The sequence below is a fragment of the Coffea arabica genome, chromosome 11c (genome assembly GCF_036785885.1).
Source record: "Coffea arabica cultivar ET-39 chromosome 11c, Coffea Arabica ET-39 HiFi, whole genome shotgun sequence".
NCBI lineage: Eukaryota > Viridiplantae > Streptophyta > Magnoliopsida > Gentianales > Rubiaceae > Coffea > Coffea arabica.
Window position 1 is genome coordinate 27,525,560 of NC_092330.1, and position 19,976 is coordinate 27,545,535.

Sequence of the window (19,976 nt, forward strand, 5' to 3'; positions counted from 1 at the left end):
TAAGTGAAGAGGGAGAGATACGTGTCTACAAGTAAGTACGTGTTCCTTTTTCAATTGGTACCTACATTGATGAAGTTGTGTGTGATATAGTGCCTATGCATACTACCCATGTCATCTTAGGAAGATCTTGACAATTTGACAAACACGTCACATTTGATGGAAGGGTAAATAAGTATACACTTTTGCACAAAGGGAAATGCATGGTCCTGACGCCACTCACACCTGCACAAGTTTGTGAGGACCAATTAAAATTGCAAAGGGAGTGTGACTTAGACTGTCAAAAGAGAAAGCAAAGGACGGTCGACCCTGGCACTTGTTCCACTTCCATATGTGAGCAATCCACCAAAGGTCAAGTGAGCACACCTAGTGTACCACGTGATCATGCATTGACTAAACCAAGCACTAGGAAGCAAAACATGATAATTAAGGCTAAGGATGTGCGCAAACTTGCAAATGCTGATCAACCTATCTTACTCATGATTTGCAAGCATGTGCTACTAGGCGTTGTTGAGCTCGATAAGGCATTGCTTTCGAGTATGGTCGCTCTTTTGCAGGAATTTATGGATGTTTTACCTGACGAGATCCTTGATGGCTTACCACCCATTCGAGGGATTGAGCACCAAATTGACCTAATTCTTGGAGCACCACTACCCAACAAACCTGCTTACCGCATGGGTCCTAAGGAGACAAAGGAGTTTCAACGGCAAGTTGATGGCCTATTAGGTAAGAATTGGGTAAAGGAAAGTCTAAATCCTTGTGCTGTGCCTGTGATATTTGTCCCCAAAAAGGATGGTACTTGACACATGTGCACTGACTGTAGGGCCGATAAGGCTATTACTGTTAAATATCGTTACCCCATTCCTAAATTAGATGATATGCTTGATGAACTTGATGGTGCTATTATATTTACTAAAATTGACCTAAAAAGTGGTTATCATCAAATTAGGATGAAAGAAGACGATGAATGGAAAACGGCTTTCAAAACCAAATATGGTCTCTATGAGTGGTTAGTCATACCTTTTGGGTTGACTAACGCCCCTAGTACATTCATGCGGTTAATAAATCATGTTTTAAGGCATTTCATTGAAAAATTTGTCATTGTTTACTTTGATGATATTCTAATATATAGTCGTAGTGAACAAGAGCACATGGAGCATGTGAGATTAGTTCTTGAGACACTTCGACAGGCGCATTTATACGCTAACCTTAAGAAGTGCACCTTTTGTACTAATAAGTTTGTGTTCTTAGGATATGTAGTGAGCTCACAGGGAATCAAAGTAGACGAGTTCAAGATTGAAGCCATCAGACAATGGCCAACTCCAACATCCGTCCATGAGGTGCGCAACTTCCATGGATTGGCAGGCTTCTACTGACGATTCGTCAAAGATTTCAGCACCATTCCTGCCTCATTGACTGCCGTGAGGAGAAGCCCAAGAACAAGCATTCCTCACCTTCAAAGACAAACTCACACATGCACTTGTTTTAACGTAACCAAATTTTAACAAGACCTTTGAAATTGAATGTTATGCCTTTGGTGTAGGTATTGGCGCCGTTTTTATGCAAGACAAGAGGTCTTGTGCATTTTTTAGTGAGAAACTAGGAGGTGCTGCCCTAAACTACTCCACGTACGATAAGGAGCTCTACGCACTTGTATGAGTATTGGAGATTTGACAACACTACCTCCACCCAAGAAAGTTCGTGATACACACTGATCACGAATCCTTGAAATTTCTCAAGGGCTAACCCAAGTTGAGCAAGCGCCATGCCAAATGGATAATTTCATTGACACCTTCTCGTATGTCATTAAGTACAAAACTGGCAAAACGAATGTGGTAACTGATACTTTATCTCATAGACATTCTTTGCTTGCTGTTCTTGATGCTAAGTTGCTAGGGTTCGAAATGTTTAAGGAACTGTACACCCATGACCATGACTTTGGGGAAGTCTATGCATCTTGTATAAAGAATCCACATGGAAAGTATTTCTTACACAATGAATTTTTGTTTTATGTGGATAAGTTGTGTGTCCCTAACTTTTTCATTCGTGATCTTTTGATTCGAGAGGCGCATAGTGGTAGTCTCATGGGACATTTTGGTATTGTTAAGACTCCAGCCATGTTACAAGAGCATTTTTACTGGCCTCATATGCGTAGAGATGCTGAATACATGGTTGGTAGATGTGTCACTTGTCATAAAGTAAAATCTAAAACAAATCCATACGGCTTGTATACCCCATTGCCTATCCCTCACTATCTTTAGGTAGACTTGTCTATGGACCTTGTCTTAGGACTACTTAGGTCACCAAGGGGCAATGATTCCATCTTTTTCGTGATTGATAGATTCTCTAAGATGACTCATTTTATCCCTTGTCACAAAATTGACGATACATCTCACATTGCTAATTTGTTTTTCAGAGAAATTGTCCGTCTACATGGCATGCCTAAAACCATTGTTAGTGATAGAGATGTAAAGTTCTTCAGTTACTTTTGGAAGACTTTGTGGTCCAAACTTGGCACTAGATTGTTATTCTCCACCACCAGTCATCCAAAAAGCGATGGACAAACTGAAGTTGTTAATCGCACACTTGGTACTTTTCTTCGAGTTTTGATTAAAAAGAATCTTAAATCTTAGGAAGAGTGCTTACCTCATGTTGCATTTGCCTATAATCGAACTGTTTATAGTGCAACACACTACTCACCTTTTGAGATTGTTTATGGTTTTAATCCCCTGACCCCCCTTGATTTAGTACTCTTACCTTCCTCTGAGCACACAAGCTTAGATGAAAAAAAAGCTAATTTTGTGCACATGTTACATGAAGCCGTTCGGACAAACATTGAGAGGCGTACTCAACAACACATCCAAGGCGTACTCAACAAGCACCGTTGTAATATGATTTTTGAGCCTGGAGATTGGGTTTGGCTACACTTGAGGAAAGAAAAATTCCCCAAGCAGCGTCAAAACAAGTTATCCCCAAGAGGAGATGAACCCTTTCGAGTGCTCTAACGAGTCAATGACAACGCATACAAATTGAAACTACTTGGGGAGTACACTGTTAGCGCAACCTTCAATGTCGCAGATTTGAGCCCATTTCTTGACGAGGAGGATCCAGATTTGAGGGCAAATCCTTCTCAAGAGGAGGGGACTGATGTGTACACGGATCTCAACCCACGCAATCACCCAATCCGAGTTCCATTGGGTCTAGTTACACGTGCACGAGTCAAGTTCTTTAAAGAATCCCTCCAAGGCCTTGTGCGAATTGTCCAAAATCAACATGGAGTCCATAGAGATATTGAAAGCTTAGAAGGAGATAATCAAGTTATCTACACCATGATCCAAACCTATGAAGAGACAAATGGACCTCCAAGTGAGTTGGACGTTTTATTAATAAAATTTGCTTAGATTTTCGACTTTCTTCCTTGTGAGAATTTCAAGTCTTTACTTGCTCTTGGCAAGAGTTTTTGAGCAATCTTGCGTCGTGTTCTTAATTGTTCTACTGACCTTTCCACTGGAATATTCACCTTCAATTGGAGTCGTCATTCTTCCGCCTTTAATCAAATCATGTCGTCCGTTTGATTCTAAATTCCGCAATCTAAGTATTGGACAATCTCGCTAGATCCTTGGCAAACATGCTACGTGTCTCAAAACGAGTTGATCGAGAACCGTATCAGTGCTTAATGCCCTATTCGTCCAACTCACTTGGAGGTCCACTTGTCTCTTTATGGGTTTGGATCATGGTGTAGATAACTTTATTGTCTCCTTCTAAGTCTTGCAATATCTCTATGGACTCCATATTGGTCTTGGACAATTCACACAAGGCCTTGGAAGGATTCTTTGAAGAGCTTGGCTCGTGCACGTGTGAAATAATGGTTTGATTGTGATGTTTGTGCTTCTCTTTCCAATTTTACCCTCACAAATTCAAAATTTAAATTTGAATGGTAACATGCATGTGACTAGAAAGAAGGTCTATATTGGAAAGAGAGACTAAAAAGTATGTTGACTTTTCTAACATGATAATTATTTTGGGACATCCCAAAATGAAAAGTATGACACTTTCAATGGGACGGAGGGAGTACACCAATTAGAGATATTATTCATGAACACTCTCTCATATTGCATGGAATTAATCTAAGATGATCTACTTATAGGAAATAAAAATTAAACCTCCACTACATATACATATTTGTTTCCTTACAACTTGGAAGTTTGAATGAGAAGGCATAACTAAAGATGTCTAGGTAAGGAAGTAAGTTTCAAGTTATTTTCTACTTTTTTATTTATTTAATTTTCATCAACATTATTTTTTATGATTTAGCTAGTGAAACTACCTTGCATTATTTTATCATTACGAAGGTCAAATAGCACATTCATTAGCTAGTATTAGAATTACGCTAGAGTAGTTGGATTTCCCAATCCAATTCCTACTCTACTACTGCTACTGTCAAACCAATGTCGGTTTTGATAATTTAGATTCATATAATTGTGAATTAGTTTCATAGCATCCAAAATTAATTGGATAATTTTCAAGATGGTATGGCAGCCATCGTTATTGGTGCTTGTTGCTTTTGTTTTGAAGATATGATGTACTAGTTAGTTAGCCATTGTGGTATTTTGAAAATATTTCCATGACAGCTTCCTATTGTCGTTGAATTGTAATGTAGTATTTTACATGTAGCGATTAGTCATGCTATGAAATCAATGGTCATTTCAAACCTTAAGTAGGGAAATTAGGAAGGATTTTTTTTCCAAAACCATCTCCAATTATGATATATACATTTTTTTTATATATAGTGCATATTTTCATAGACAAAACACAAGAAGGAGCTTTAATTCATCTCTGCACAAAGGTCTCCTAACATAGATTACTAAAGTCCTCGAATACCTACATCAACAAAAGTTTTGAACAGTAACCAAGTTATTGTTAAGAGTGGTCAACAAAAAATATTAATAGAATCCCAACAGAAGCCTCGGTGACCTTCACATTACACTACCCAATCCTAACAAAGGAACTTCAGGGACATATATCCTTTGCCAAACATTAAAGAGAACCTACTTAGTGGCTGCTTTTGATTGATTTAGTCATATCTCTGAACAACCATGGCAGACATCTGGTTCACCCTTGTCACTGTGGTTGTCCTCTTAAGAAAATCATGATATTTATAGCGCTTAACAATCATAGAAAAGTTTTGGGTCTCATCTTTTTCTTCAAATATTATCTTAACCTTGGTTGATTACTAACAATATATAGTGACATTGACATTGTTCTTCATAACCACATTTTGAGTAACTGTACATTTATGTCTCTGATAGGCCATGAACTTAATCACAAACCTGTCTTCAAAGTTTACCCGAAGCATTATCCATATATCAATTTAAAGTTTTTATTTTATGGCAAATAATGGCCTATGAAGTAGTCGCTTCACATGAATCAAGCGTCATAGGTTATAATTTGTGTAGACATTATATTATGCTTAATTGGTGGGAACAGTGACACCATTTGACGAATGAAAGAATGAAACATTTTTTTGTTGACACAACTATTGCAAATTAGAATGGCAGAAACTAGAATAAGTTGGGAAATACCCAAACTAGGGAATGTCTAAGTGTATAAGTATTTCCTCAAAGGTCAACTTGGTGCCAATATGATTTACAAGGGAATTCTCATTTTCAAAATAGGTAGATCGATTTTTATTGAGAAGGATGTTGAAATGTAGCGCGCATTTACTCATACAAGTTTTGCATTTGAAATATGTATAATTATTACCTTATTGGATTAATAAGATTAAATGCTACATCAATTAGTATATGAAATAGTTAGGGTTATGAAGATTTATATTTTAACAAGAGAAATATAAAAATTTATAATGATAAGATTCTTACTACATTCACGGTATTATTTGTAAATGTCCCTAGCTATAGAATTAGAAGCAAAGAGGGAGTCGACTTTTGATAGACTAGCATATATTAAGTCACTTCCTTGGGGAGTAGTTGATCTTATCAACTATGGTATGAAAACACTTATTCTAATAAATGGATGCTTGTAAGAGTATAAATATATTGGATTGACCCTCTATAAGATTGTCATATAAATAACTATTTGAATACCAGTGCATATTTTCTTTGTGCTGGTTGGGTAAGTGATCTTTAGATTTGATATTACCATAGAATCCCGAGTGCTGGTCAGTATACTTTGACTCTATAAGTTGTCATTTTTAATCAAGTAACTTATACCGTAATTGTGATGTATGGCCTAAAATATGGAAGGATGGTGAATTATTAATAAATGATTTACTCTCCTAATAATAGGAACATATATTCCTGATTGTCTCTTATTGAAATATTGATGCTAGAATCTCTATGGAGAGAGAAAGTGAAATTTAAATTATCTCAAATTTTAATATCAAGGGAATTATATTTCAGAAATAAGAAAATGATCAACATTTAAAGAAGTTGGTACAGATTTTGTACTTCTATGCTGATTGGAATATATTTAAGATGAAAGGATAATAATTACATGACAACCAATCAGAAAAATGTGAAATCAAACTATTTGATTTTTCTAATCACTTAAATGGTCATGACGCATTGCTAAATGTCAATCTTTCTATAAAAATAAAATTAATTAATTAGTTAAGTTATTGACAAATTAAAGATATTTAATTTATCTAATCCTCTTTCAAGGATTATAATTGATATTTACTGTCAATGTTGTAAACACCAATTTTTTGTTAATTTTTAATATTTTCTTGAAATTTTCATCTATTTATGGATCATTTATTTTTATGTATTTTAATGTGTATTTTATTATTTTTGTAGGTTTACCAAAAAGGGAAAAAAGAAGAAAAAAGAGGAAAGAGAAAAAGAAAAAAATTCAAAAATCACCCTTTATGTTACAAAATAATTATAAGATGTGGATGTCCGTGTATTCTCAAGTAGATAAATACATGTATTCTCTCTAGATTCATTGGTATATTGGATGAACCCATTTATGGATGTACTTGAAATACTAAATTCATGTATTAGTATTTAATAGGATTCATGTATCTTTGATTTTGGATCACCTATATATAGGGGTGAATCCTACTTCATTTGTAACTTTGATGAACTTTGATCAGTGAAAATATTAATACTATAGTTCTCTCCTCGCTTCTCACTCTACTATTCCAATCCCTACTTTTGGTAGTTTATACTTTTGGTAGTTTATTTTATTAGTTTTACAACACGTTATCAGCACGAGCCTCTACCTTGAGCGAAGGAAAAGTATGAGTCTCTACTTCTGAGCAAAAGATGAAAACGAAGCCTCTACCTAAAGTGAAAACGAAACACAAGACTCTATCAGGATTTTAGTATGTCAAATCAACTATTGGGCATTTTCTTGGGAAAACCATTGATGAACTATTGAGGTAAGTTTCTTTCCTACAAATTTATTTCAATTTCTTATGACTAATTTTTAAGTAATCATGAAATACAAGTGTTTACTATTGAGCAACCACTAAACACAAACATATACTTTTCGACATTTTTGAGGTAATATTTCTTATTTCAATTCTACTCATTGATCTTTATTATCATGAAAATGATTTGTTATAGATATTTACACCCTGATGCAATGAGTTTGGAGATGCTATTATAGAATATTAATTATGTTTGAGAATCCTCTTGTCCTTTGAACTACTTAAATGATAAAAATTTGACCACCCGAAGTTGGTCGTTCTTCCAAAGGCCCGATATGATTTGCTTCTCTTACAACTACAAGATTTTAAATCTATCAATGAATATATTTCAGCCATGTTCAGAATTAATTCGCAATTAATATTATGTGGTGAAATATTATTGATGAAGACATGTTAGAGAAAAAATTCTCTACTTTTCATGTCTCTAATATGCTCTTGCAGCAACAATATAGAGAGAAAGGATTTAAAAAGTATTCTGAACTTATTGCACGTCTCCTCTTGGTTGAAGAAAACAATGAATTATTGTTAAAAAATCATGAGTCCCAACCAACTGGTACTAGTCCATTCCCTGAAGCGAATGCGATTCAACCTTAAAATTCTGGTCGTGGTCGCGGATGTAGCAGATTTGTACCTTGTGACAATGATCGTGGCAAACAACAAAATATTCCCCAGAAGTGGGATAATAACAATGACCAGAAAAATGCTATCGGTGTGGTATGGAAGGTCATTGGTCCTGTACTTGTCGTACGACTGACCACCTTATTGACCTTTATTAAGCATTTTTGAAAAAGAAAGATAAAAATGTCGAAACAAATTTTATCGATCAAAAGGATACTTATGATGATGATGATGATGCTGACATGATATACCTGGATGTTGCTGATTTTTTTGAGCATCTTGAAGATGCAATATGATCATATATTAAATATTTAATATTTGTCTAAATGTTTGATATGTTGTTAGTTTTGCAAGATTGTCAATTACTTTGATATGTTGTTAGTTTTATCAATTTACTTTGTAAATATCAATTATCGTATCTTTTATTCATGTTTATTTTTGTTTTTTCCTGATGAAGAAATGGATATCAAATTGAGACATTAATTGAGATAATAATAGAGATTATATTTAGAAATAGTTGTCTTCATGTTTTCATGTTATCAATCTACTAATCAGCACATTATCATGTTTATTGATATAATTGTTTTCATTGAATTTATAATCATCACCTGCAGTAAACCAAAAGTTTACTGATTCCAATGAATATATGATTTGGCAAAAATAAAAATATTTGAATGTCGACAAGTATTTATACATATCTCCTTTATATTATACATGATTCCAAAAGAAATTTATGTTGGGTATGCATCACCCAAAAGAGTGATCTATTGAATAATTTATTTATTCTGATGAGTTACAATTACCGACATTAGGGGGAGGAAAAGATCAATTAAAAGGAAATGATAAAATTTGGATTTCCTCGATCCTCATACAAAATAATGTGAACTAAAAAGTTATATTTATCGACTCCAGAAGAGTCATTAAATCAACTATTCCTGCAGGAAATACTCTTGTTAAAATTGATGTTCCTGAAGAACATGCACAAGTGCTACATATAAAGGCCGGCCTACCTATATAAGGTATAAATTGATTTCAAATATTTTCGGAGATTAAATAAATGTCATGACAAAATTTAACCTCTTGAACAAGTCGCTCCTGAATAGTCAGCTCCCAAAAAGCCAACTCCTGAAGAGAATGAAATTATAGAAAATTTAATTGAAACCTAATGAAATGTAGCACTTGATAGAAGTTGATGAGGATCATGAATCTAGATTGATTGATGAATGTCGGTATAAAAATGATTGGCCAAAATGAAAAGATGCAATACAATCTAAATTAGATTCACTGGTTAAAAGAAAAGTTTTTGGAAACACCTGAAAGTGTAAAGTCAGTTGGATATAAATGAATTTTTGTGAGAAAAAGAATTGAAAAGAATGAAATTGTGAGATATAAAGCAAGATTGTAGTCCAAGGTTTTTCACAAAGGCTTGAATTTGATTATGATGAAACGTATTTACCTGTAGTAGATACGATTACATTTAGATATCCTGTGAGTTTTGCAATGCATGAAAGACTTGCTATGCGTCTGATGGACGTTGTCACTATTTATTTGTATGAAAATCTTGAAAATGATATTTATATGAGAATATCTGAAGGATTCAACATGCCTGAAGCATGTAAATCAAATCCTAGAAGAGTGTATTCTATTAGAATACAAAAATCTTTGTATGGGTTCAAGCAATCTGGACGTATGTGGTATAGCCGTCTCAATGTATGCTTTACTAAAGAATGTTATACCAATGACCCAATATGTTTTTGTATTTTTATCAAGAAAAATGGGTCAAATTTTGTGATTATTGCTATATATGTTGATGATCTCAATATGATTGGAACTCCTGAAGAGATTCAAAAGGCTGTCGAATATTTGAAGAAAGAATTTGAGATTAAAGATTTTAAAAAAAACAAAATTCTGTTTTAATTTACAAATTGAGCATTTAGAAAGGCGAAATTTTTGTTCACCAAATTACTTATACCCATAAGGTATTAAAGCGGTTTTGTATGAATAAAACACATACATTAAGTACCCCAATGATCGTTAGATCATTATATCTTAATAAGGATTCCTTTAGCCCACAAGAGGAACATAAAGAGATATTTGGTCCTGAAGTACCATATCTCAGTACAATTTGTGCGCTTATGTAACTTGCTAATTGTACAAGACCAGATATATCATTTGTTGTGAATTTATTAGCAACATTTAATTTCTCGCCTACAAGACGATATTGGAATGGTATTAAACACATTTTTCGCTATCTCCAAGGAACAATTGATATTGGTTTGTTTTATTCAAATAAATCTAAGGTTGAGTTGCTTGGATATACTGATGCTGGGTATTTGTCTAACCCATATAAAGCACGATCTCAGACTGACTATCTCTTTACTTGTGGCGGTACAGCTATTTCTTAGCGTTCTACAAAACAATCATTAACTGTCACTTCATCAAATTATGCTGAAATAATAGCAATTCATGAGGCCAGTCGAGAATACGTTTGGCTAAGATCAATGACCCACTACATCCGGAAGAGTTGTGGGTTATCCTTGGAGAAGAAAAATCCTCCAATAATTTTATATTAAGATAATGTAACTTGTATAGCTCAATTAAAAGGAGAATATATTAAAGGAGATAAGACGAAACACATTTCACCGAAATTCTTCTTTACTTATGATTTACAAAAGCATGGTGAGATTGATGTGCTACAAATTCGATCGGATAATAATTTGGCAGATTTGTTTACCAAGGCATTGCCGACTGCTACATTTGAGAAATTGGTGAAGAATATTGGAATGCGTCGACTAAAAGATCTCATATTATGTTTGCATCAGGGGGAGAAATTATTACACAAGAATAGTGTACTCTTTTTCCTTCACTAAGGTTTTTGTCCCACTGGATTTTTCTTTAGTAAGGTTTTAACGAAGCATATTCTTTGTGTAATGGACATTCAAGAGGGAGTGTTATGAAATAATTATAAGATGTGGATATCCATTTATATTTTCAAGTAGATAGATACATTTATTCTCTCTAGATTCATTAGTAGATTGGATGAACCCATTTATGGATGTACTTGAAGTGCTAAATTCATGTATTAGTATTTAATAGGGTTCATGTACCTTTGATCTTAGATTACCTATATATAAGGGTAAATCCTACTTCATTTGTAACTTTGAAGAACTTTGATCAGTGAAGATAATAAAACTATAGTTCTCTTCTCGCTTCTCACTCTAATATTCCAATCCCTACTTTTGGTAGTTTATACTTTTGGTAGTTTATTTTATTAGTTTTGGTAGTTTTTATTTTTGGTAGTTTATTTTATTAGTTTTATAACACTTTAATCATTTTCCCAACTAATACACTATTCACCCAATTCAACACTCCACCTCTCATCCCTCTTTTTCTCCATTTTTAGTACAAAATTCGTCAGCACAACTTATAACCGCTCCAACCTCTCCAATCTTTCTCGGTCCTTTTTTTTGACAAGACAAAAAAAAATTTCCCTCAAGCTCCCTCACTCATTCTCGGCCCTCCTCTCTCCCAAACTAACACACAATAAAAAAACTCACCAAATCCAACTCCCTCTATCGGCTACTTTTCTCCTTTTTTCTCAAAAAAATTCTCAACACAACACGCTCACTCACAAAAAATCCTCTCTATTCCTCTTTTTACACTTACTTGCACACAACAACTCTCACCAATTTTGTTTCTCCTCTTGGCTCCCTCTATTCTTTTCTCACCTAATTCACACAACACAGCCACACACAAATCAAACACAAAAGAAAGCAAGCAATAAAGGATTGAGGTTTGGGAATTCATCCAAAAAATTGACCAAGAAACTCTTACTTACATTGAGGTATTTTCTAGTTTTTTTAATCATATTAAATCCATATTTGTTGTTTAATTTCTCTTGCTTTTTCTGGTTCTATTGTTGTTGTTGTTGTATTGTTGAAATGTTGGGATTAAGTTATAAACAACATTGAAGAAAGAAAAATAGCTTTTGTATTTGCCTTCCAAGTGTTTGAAAAAATGCCAGAATGATAAAATTGAATTAAATTGGGTTATTTTTTTGTTCATTTAAGATCATAGTTGCACTCTAAAATCCACAAGAGTCTTTTTAGTATAGATTTTGCGAAATTTAGTGTTGATTTGGGTGATTTAAAAAAATAGAATCGTGGTTGTAAATCGGCCATTTGACTGTCTTTTTGTTCATATTTTACGAAAACTAAGGCCAGAAATGGATTGTACATAAAAAATCGAGTAGAGTGGTGTTTTTTTTGGTGAATTTTTGCCACTGGAGAGATTGTCATCGACCGGCAACCAACGGCAGTCCGGTGGCCGGCGCCGCTATGGCATACATAGGCCGCTAGAGTTAATTCCATCAGAGAAGGAGGAGAAGAGGAAAGAAGAAGAAAAAAGGGGAAGAAAGAAAAAGGAAGGAAAAATAGAAAAAAAAACCATTGGACTTGTTTCATTATTTTCGGTTGGGCTTTTGTCTTTATAGGTTTTTTACCTGAGTTTGGAATGGTTAAATCCAATACATTTGTTAGATGATTATACGGGTTTTTAGTTGGGCTCTTTTATGTTTTTTTAATAAGATAATCTTCATTTTTTATCTTGAGCCGAAGTTATATAGCCCAATTTGTTTCCTCATATTTCACCCAAATCAAAACCAAATTTTGCAATTTAGCCCCTAATATTTTGAGTAATTTAACTGTGGCTCAAAAATTTTAAATTTCTTTTATTTCGGTCCTTAATTTAATTGCTTTTTGGCCTCTAAACTTTATCTTTATTTAATTTTGCCTCCTAATTTTTTTATAAAATTATATTTTGATCTCAAAAATTTTCTAATTTTTGTAATTTAGTCCCTAATAATTTTTTATTCCTCAACTGTAATTGTTCCCTTCCTTTAGTTGGTAATTATGCTTCTCTTGCATGTATTTAAATTGTATTTTTTGAGTGTTTGAATTTATTTACATTTTCTAACATAATAGTGTGAATTTAGTACTTCTTTTTTTTTTTATATTTTTTTCAATTAAATTGATGCAGTGATTCTTTGTTGATTTTGAGTATTAATAGGCAACTCTACCTCATTTTGTGAATCTAATAGGGTAACTTTCTTTTTTTAGTTGCCAAATTTGCTGTTTAATTATGTTTTCTTAATTGATTTTGAATCTTTTATCTAATTTTGCATGACAAATGTGATTAAATTATTTCAATGTATTATAAAATTTGCTATTATTCATGAAATTAGTACCTTAACATCATTTTCTTATGTCTTAGCATCAGATGAGGGGTTTTTTTCTTTATATAAGCAAGCATATCGAAAAGAATGTACACTTTCTTATCTTTAATTTCATTTATGTGCTCTTACTTGTCCTATGTGTTTAATGTGTTATGTGATTTCGTTACTTCATTTAGACTATTTTTATTTTGCACTATTTAATATTTTGTTGTCATTAATAGAGACTCTTTCCTAATAGATGAGGAGTCATATGAGTATTTTATAAATAAATATAGTCAATGTAATATATATGCGATTTTGTATTGTTGTGAACTTAGATTGTATTATTCATAATATATGTAATAAGTATGCAATTTCTCTTTACTTTTGTTTATACAATAAGTTGTAATTATTTAGTCTAAACAATAAATAAGGTTGCATGCTTTATGTGGTTATGTAGTGGCTATTTTCTTTAGGACAATGCATACTAGAGATTATTTCTATGTGTCAATTTACTTGATTTTTATACTTTATTTGTTTTATTTATTACCATTAATGTTTGTTTCATCTTCATAATAATCCAAACATTAGTTGTGGATATTTCTCACTTGTCTTATTAGTCTGACGCTAGTATTGCAATTTTGAATAGCTAATCTAATCGTAGCCTCTAAAAAAAAAATTATTTTGCGTTAGACTAATGCATTATCTTCTCATAACCATGACATTTCTCATGCAATTGTTCATTTAGATCTTTTTTCTCATCTTGCATGCCTTTTTTTCCTTATATCTCTATTTCTTGTATGTTAATAAATAATATGTAGAATTGCACATCATATAGAATTTAAGGTAAAATAAGTATTGTTGGGTTGATAGGTTATGAGAAACGACTAGTAGTATAATCATTTCAATTTCTTGAAAAAATAGAAAAATCTCGACAAAACCAATTCTTCCTCCTGAAATGGTGATTGATTGGTGGCAATTGTCCTCCCTTAACAATTCTGATCTATTTCTTGGCTCATTTTCTGCCTTCATTCTCTATCTTAGTCTAACACTCTTACTCATCGACCTATTATTGACCTTTACCATCTCTATTTGCCTTTTGCCACCTCAATTAAAGTAGAGGACTGAGAATTCCATCTTCTTTAGTTTTGGATGCTCCATTTGCCCTTTATCACCTCTATTCAAATTGAATCGGACATAGCCACTCTTGATCCCTATTATTAAAGTCATACTGTTAGCTGTTGACTACTTTGCTCTAATTGAAAAACTCAAACTACAATCGATTTGGTGTTTTATGCAATGTCTATGTCTTCACATAACGTCTTTTTTTTTTATCAACATCAAAACCATATGCATTGAGATTGGTGGATGATCTACATAGAGGCATAGCCATGACCATGGACAGTAGAGAAATAAAGTGCAATTCATTTCATCGGGAATAGATGAAAAAACTATTTCCTAAGAAAAAAGGTGGGACATTTATAATTTCTATGATGGAGTTCACTGGGGGAGCAATGCAATATACTAATGCAAAAATGATTCATAATTTTGGATTTGTTCATTAGTATGAGATGTTTGTGGTTGATCTTGATATTTACAATTTAAAGTGCAAGAAAAATACGATTTTGAGGATTCACCCAACTGATTTAAGATGAGTTATTAGGATTTGCATTATGATGCCTTCGTTTCTCCTAGTGATGATTATCATTGCAGTTTCTATGTGGACGTAGGGGGTGCCTTATATGACCGGCCAAAGATGTTTTTGAGGAATCCTGAATGGACTCACAGTCGTGAGTTTTATTACAATGTTTAAATTAGAATAGGATAAAATTATTACTGTTCAAGAGGTAGAGTCTTTGCATGTGCGTTTGAAAGAGATGTTGGATGTAGAGAAGGTTATGGGGAAAGAGATGCTGAACGTACAACAGGTTATGAGGATAACTTTTTGGTGAGTATAGGCCTACTTTGAACTTGATTAATGATAATCAAGATGTATACTTAATTGGGACTCGACAAATGGAGATACCAGACCATTTGTATAAGGCTTTTGTCTAGGTGCATTTGAAGTTGAAAGACCATCCAACTTACATGTTTATACATGAGTATAGAGACCAACTTGTTTTTAGATTTTTTTTTTTAACTAGAAGTATTGGGAAGGCATTTCAATTTTGATATTTTATTGATTCTCACTATCCCATTGAAGAGGATAAATTTTTTAAGAAGGTTAAGATTCTGAAAAAAACTACTTTTAGATTACAAAATTTTGAAAAGATTAAGATTTTGCTAGAGAATATTTTAGATGTAAGATTTGGATAAGTTTCTTGTCAAGTGATTCTTCTCAACTACTACATCTAAAATCTTTTTGTTGGAAAAAAAAAGGAGAAAGGGGATGAATTTGGCTTTTCTAACCTTAATAGACCCTTAGTTCTATACAAGAAAAAAAATATCATATGTCACAAGTCTTGGTCTTCTAAATCATTTATGTTATATTCCTTTCTTCTTGTGTATTTATACCTACAGATGCAAATTTTTTGCTTACTTTTTTCTTTTCTTCCAAGTTCCATTTGCATTTCTGGATACTATTCTGAGATTGTCGTATTTAGAACTTTGCAATTAATGCAATTTTACTAAATGGTTTTAATTAAAAATTTTGTCTATATTCAATGTCCTCAACATTATTACACTTTACATTGATATAGATGATATAAAATGGATATGTGGTCAAGATTACAATAAAAAAAAATTGAATTAATCCTTATAATTGGCATCTATTAAGTGTAAAATGGTGTCTAACGTTCGAATAAATTGAATTTAGGTTTCTTTTTCCTCAATTGTGACTCTCGAGTAGAGGCTTTCATAAATTGATTGCCCAATCTATAAACTGCATTGTTGACCCGATCTACAAAAATTGGATCAATTATTTTATGATTTGTATCTAAATCCACTAATGCAGATATTCAAAATTTGGATTTTTGACTCGTATCTGTTTTTAAAATTTCTTTAAAAACTATAAATCCCAATAAAATAAAATTTAAATGTATTAGACTTTCAGAAATATCACGTAAATGATTTGCTGTACTTACATATGAATTTTAAAAGTTAATCAATACTTTCTTTTATTGCAATATAAAGTAACTTTCATTTTTTTTATTCTGATTCAGACAAATAAGATTTAATATTTCACCTACAACCTTTTTATCCACAAATTATATGACAATACATTTTAAAACTTAACACCTTATGCAAATAAAACCTATTTTGGAAAAAGACAGATATAAAAATAAGAGACAAGAGACAAAACTATTATAAATCAGTAGATCTAATGCATAAAAAATTCTAATAAAAGGTACTACGCAAATCAAAAAAGTACCATCCATCTGATGGATTAGATATCTGCTTATCAATTTGAATCCGAATTGGATCATCGGAGTTTTAGATTATCAAATCAAAATGTACACCTATATTTCTAAGCCTATTTCTTTTTTTTTTTTTCCTTCAAAGACCTAGAATCTACTAAAACGGATTTTTATTCTTTGTAATCAAAAGTTTTTTTTCTTTTCAAATGTTTTTGGTTACCAAATGTATTTTTAGTGAAACTCTTTCTTAAATATTTTTAGGTTCAACCCAGCCCACTTATAGACCCATTTTCAAAAATCCCATTTTAGATCCTTTGTCTCATTCACTTCACTTTAAAATCAAATCTAATTTTAAAACCTTTTTGAACTACTATCTTATTATTTTAAAAATAATGTACAATAACTGTTTGTGCGCTCCTTCAAATCAATTTTGTATCAATTACATCGATGTCAGCTCTTTCTCTTAGTCTATACTGGCTACTCGTAAGGTTGCTCAGGCCAAAATGTATTATACACCATTGGAAGTAACCTTTAACGAATACTCATACATATATATATATATATATATATATATATATATATATATATATATATATGTATATATATTCTCCTTTGATCTATATGAAATACTCAATTAGTTAGTACAAAAATTCTTCACATTCAAAAAATTGGCCCACATCCTAATGTATGAACAAACTCCCTTTGCTCATCATCCAAACAATCAATAATATCTTTTACTCTATATGTAATATTCATGTTGAGTAAAATTTCGAAGGATAACACAAGGACTAATCCAGCTATTGCAAAATGAATTAACTGGGTATGAAGTTCTGTTTCTCTTTCTCAGCTATTGATTCTATTTGTGCCTGTGACATTGATAGTTTTGATTTTTATCAGAAGTATAAGTATTATATGTATAATGTGTATTCCCCCTACATCGTTTCTTTAATTGGAGAATTTAGAAGGTCACTGTAGCATCCGTCATCTTGAGTTGAAGGAAGTTGATAAAAATGGTAAAATAAGAGGAATATTATGCAGTGAATGTCATAATATATATGATGGTTCTAAAAGTCTGAGGATTCCAAGTGTACTAAACATGTTGTCCACCTTCATACTAAACATGTTCTCTATCTTATTTATCTTTTAAATATATGCAAATGTTACTATCCACCTTCATACTAATACATGTTGTCCTTCCATTTCATTACAACATTTTATTAGTCCTCCAAATAACCTATGGTAGTAGCTACATACTTAAATTCCTACATATAAAATTTAAAGAGCATTGCCTAATAACATATAATTATCACAATTTAATATACTATGTGTCAGCTTTTTACAGCTCTACATTGACCTCAAAAGAAGAAAATACTATAAAGGCATCCATATAAAAGCACAATGCTTGAAGTTTGGTTTTAGAATTTGTATTTATTTTTTATTTTTTGATTTTTAACCCTATATATTCAATGAGAAACAATTAACAATGTGACAGCCCTACCTCCTCCTAAGGCGAACCAAAGGGTTCAGCGGAGAGCCTGCCCAACTCTCGCCAGGACTCACTCACTCATTACAGTCCTCAATTAAATTACAATATAAATCTCAAATATACATCAAATGTTCCAAAAATTCACATATCATAAATAAAGCGAATACTTCTTAATGGCACTACAAACTAAAACCTCAGAGATAAAACAATACTAAGTCCCCAAATAAGACAAACGTCCTCAGTTCTCACATAATTACAAATACAATTGCAGTTTCAAATATTACACAAGGTCGAACTAAAACTTCAACGGTACAGGAGATTATCCAACCATTTACACGGAGAACTTTAATACAAATGCTTCCTTCGCCTCGAGCCCTGTGCAGGGGAATAAAATATTTTTGGAGTGACCTAGAAGCTCAGCGAGTAACCAGTAAAAGCAGTCATCAAATCAGTTTCTCAATAGTTCATTTCAATGATGTCATGTATCTGGAATCAAATGTACGTTTATCGCTCTCGTGAGCCAGTAAAATCATTGTACTTAAATATCCAACGCTCAAATAGATCAATTAACAATCAATCAGTGATAGGGAGCCCGTTGGTGCTCCAGATGAACATTAAATAGTGGTGGAGATGTTGGTTCTAAGCACAAGACTTCGTGAGAACTCATTGAAGCCAAATCATGTCATGAACTCACATGCAAGCACACATGATATGCAATCGAGTAAATAATACAAGAAACGGTTCATAAATAACTTTGGAAATAGTTTGAGATCACTCACAAACCACGGCTCATGAACCTCATCCATTATAGACAGTTTCATAGATCAAACTCAAGCCCTTCAATTCAAACTCAAAGCAATCACATGCTTTCAAAGATCGGACAGTATTTCCCCTTAATTTCTTTCTTTTCCAACCTACAAACAATCACCAAATTCATAACCATCAACCACAATTATACATACGGTTCATAAGCAATATAACACATCCAATTAGGGCCACAATACCCTTTCCAATCTTAACCAATTAAGGACTTCACAACCAATCAAAGCAAAACCCTAAATGAAACCCTAAAACCGGAATTTCCGCCCAAACCAGAATTTTCCGCAAACAATCATATCCAACGTATACAAGCTCCAATTTTCACCACAACAAGCTATCATTTCATGACCAACGAACCATAATCATATAAAATCAGAAAATTTCCCAATAAATCAGAAATTGGTCCAACTCTACTTAAACTCGTAAAATCATCCACAATACAACATATTAAACCACTATATACCACTAATATGCCGTTATTAAAGCAAGAGAGAACTTTCTTATCCAACTTACCTCAAAACTCAAGAAAGCTAGTATCTTAAAGCATCCCCTTCCAAATCAACTCCATCAACCTCTGCAAACTTCCATAGTGAGCCCTTGTATGGAGTAGTTTTCAAAACCATCGGTGAAATCTCAAGATGTGAGCAAAGATTGAAACTAGCAAAAATGAAGAAATCTCTCTTGTTTTTCCTCTCTCAACAGCCGGCCAAGCCAAGGAAAGAAATGAGGAAAAATCTCAGCCAAAACAAGATAAGAAGGAAGAAAATCAGCTGGTCAAAGTTGATGGCTGACATGCCACGTCACAATCCGGCCGGATTCTTGGCCGGATTCAAGGCAGTGGCAAAAATCATTTTTTTTTCAAAACTCCAAGGCAATCCGGCCAGGTATCCAGCCAAAAACTGGCCGGATTTCCGGCAAGATTCGCCAAAACAAAGCGAACCAGAAATTTTTTGTTCTTTTCTTCTTCCGGGCGTCACAAACAATCACCAAAATTCATGACAATCGCATCTATGAGGATCTTGCATTTAACATATA

The 19,976-nt window shown here is 32.9% G+C and overlaps 1 protein-coding gene and 2 long non-coding RNA genes across 4 annotated transcripts; 2 read left to right on the forward strand and 1 right to left on the reverse strand.

Moving 5' to 3' along the window:
- Positions 1-200: 200 nt before the first annotated feature.
- Positions 201-1,656, forward strand: LOC140016517 (uncharacterized). Its single transcript, XM_072070053.1, has 2 exons — positions 201-723; positions 1,541-1,656. The coding sequence occupies exons 1-2, from the start codon at positions 201-203 to the stop codon at positions 1,654-1,656; spliced, it is 639 nt and encodes a 212-aa protein (XP_071926154.1).
- A 9,825-nt stretch (positions 1,657-11,481) lies between these two features.
- On the forward strand, positions 11,482-17,818 carry LOC140017062 (uncharacterized). Of its 2 annotated transcripts, none has more exons than XR_011823369.1 (2): positions 11,482-11,912; positions 13,340-17,818. It is a non-coding gene; the product is annotated as an uncharacterized lncRNA (long non-coding RNA). The 2 variants fall into 2 exon arrangements; XR_011823370.1 differs by having other exon boundaries at positions 13,346-17,818.
- A 385-nt stretch (positions 17,819-18,203) lies between these two features.
- Positions 18,204-19,675, reverse strand: LOC140017061 (uncharacterized). Its single transcript, XR_011823368.1, has 3 exons — positions 19,455-19,675; positions 18,902-19,036; positions 18,204-18,497 (listed from the first exon to the last, which is right to left on the reverse strand). It is a non-coding gene; the product is annotated as an uncharacterized lncRNA (long non-coding RNA).
- Positions 19,676-19,976: the final 301 nt, after the last annotated feature.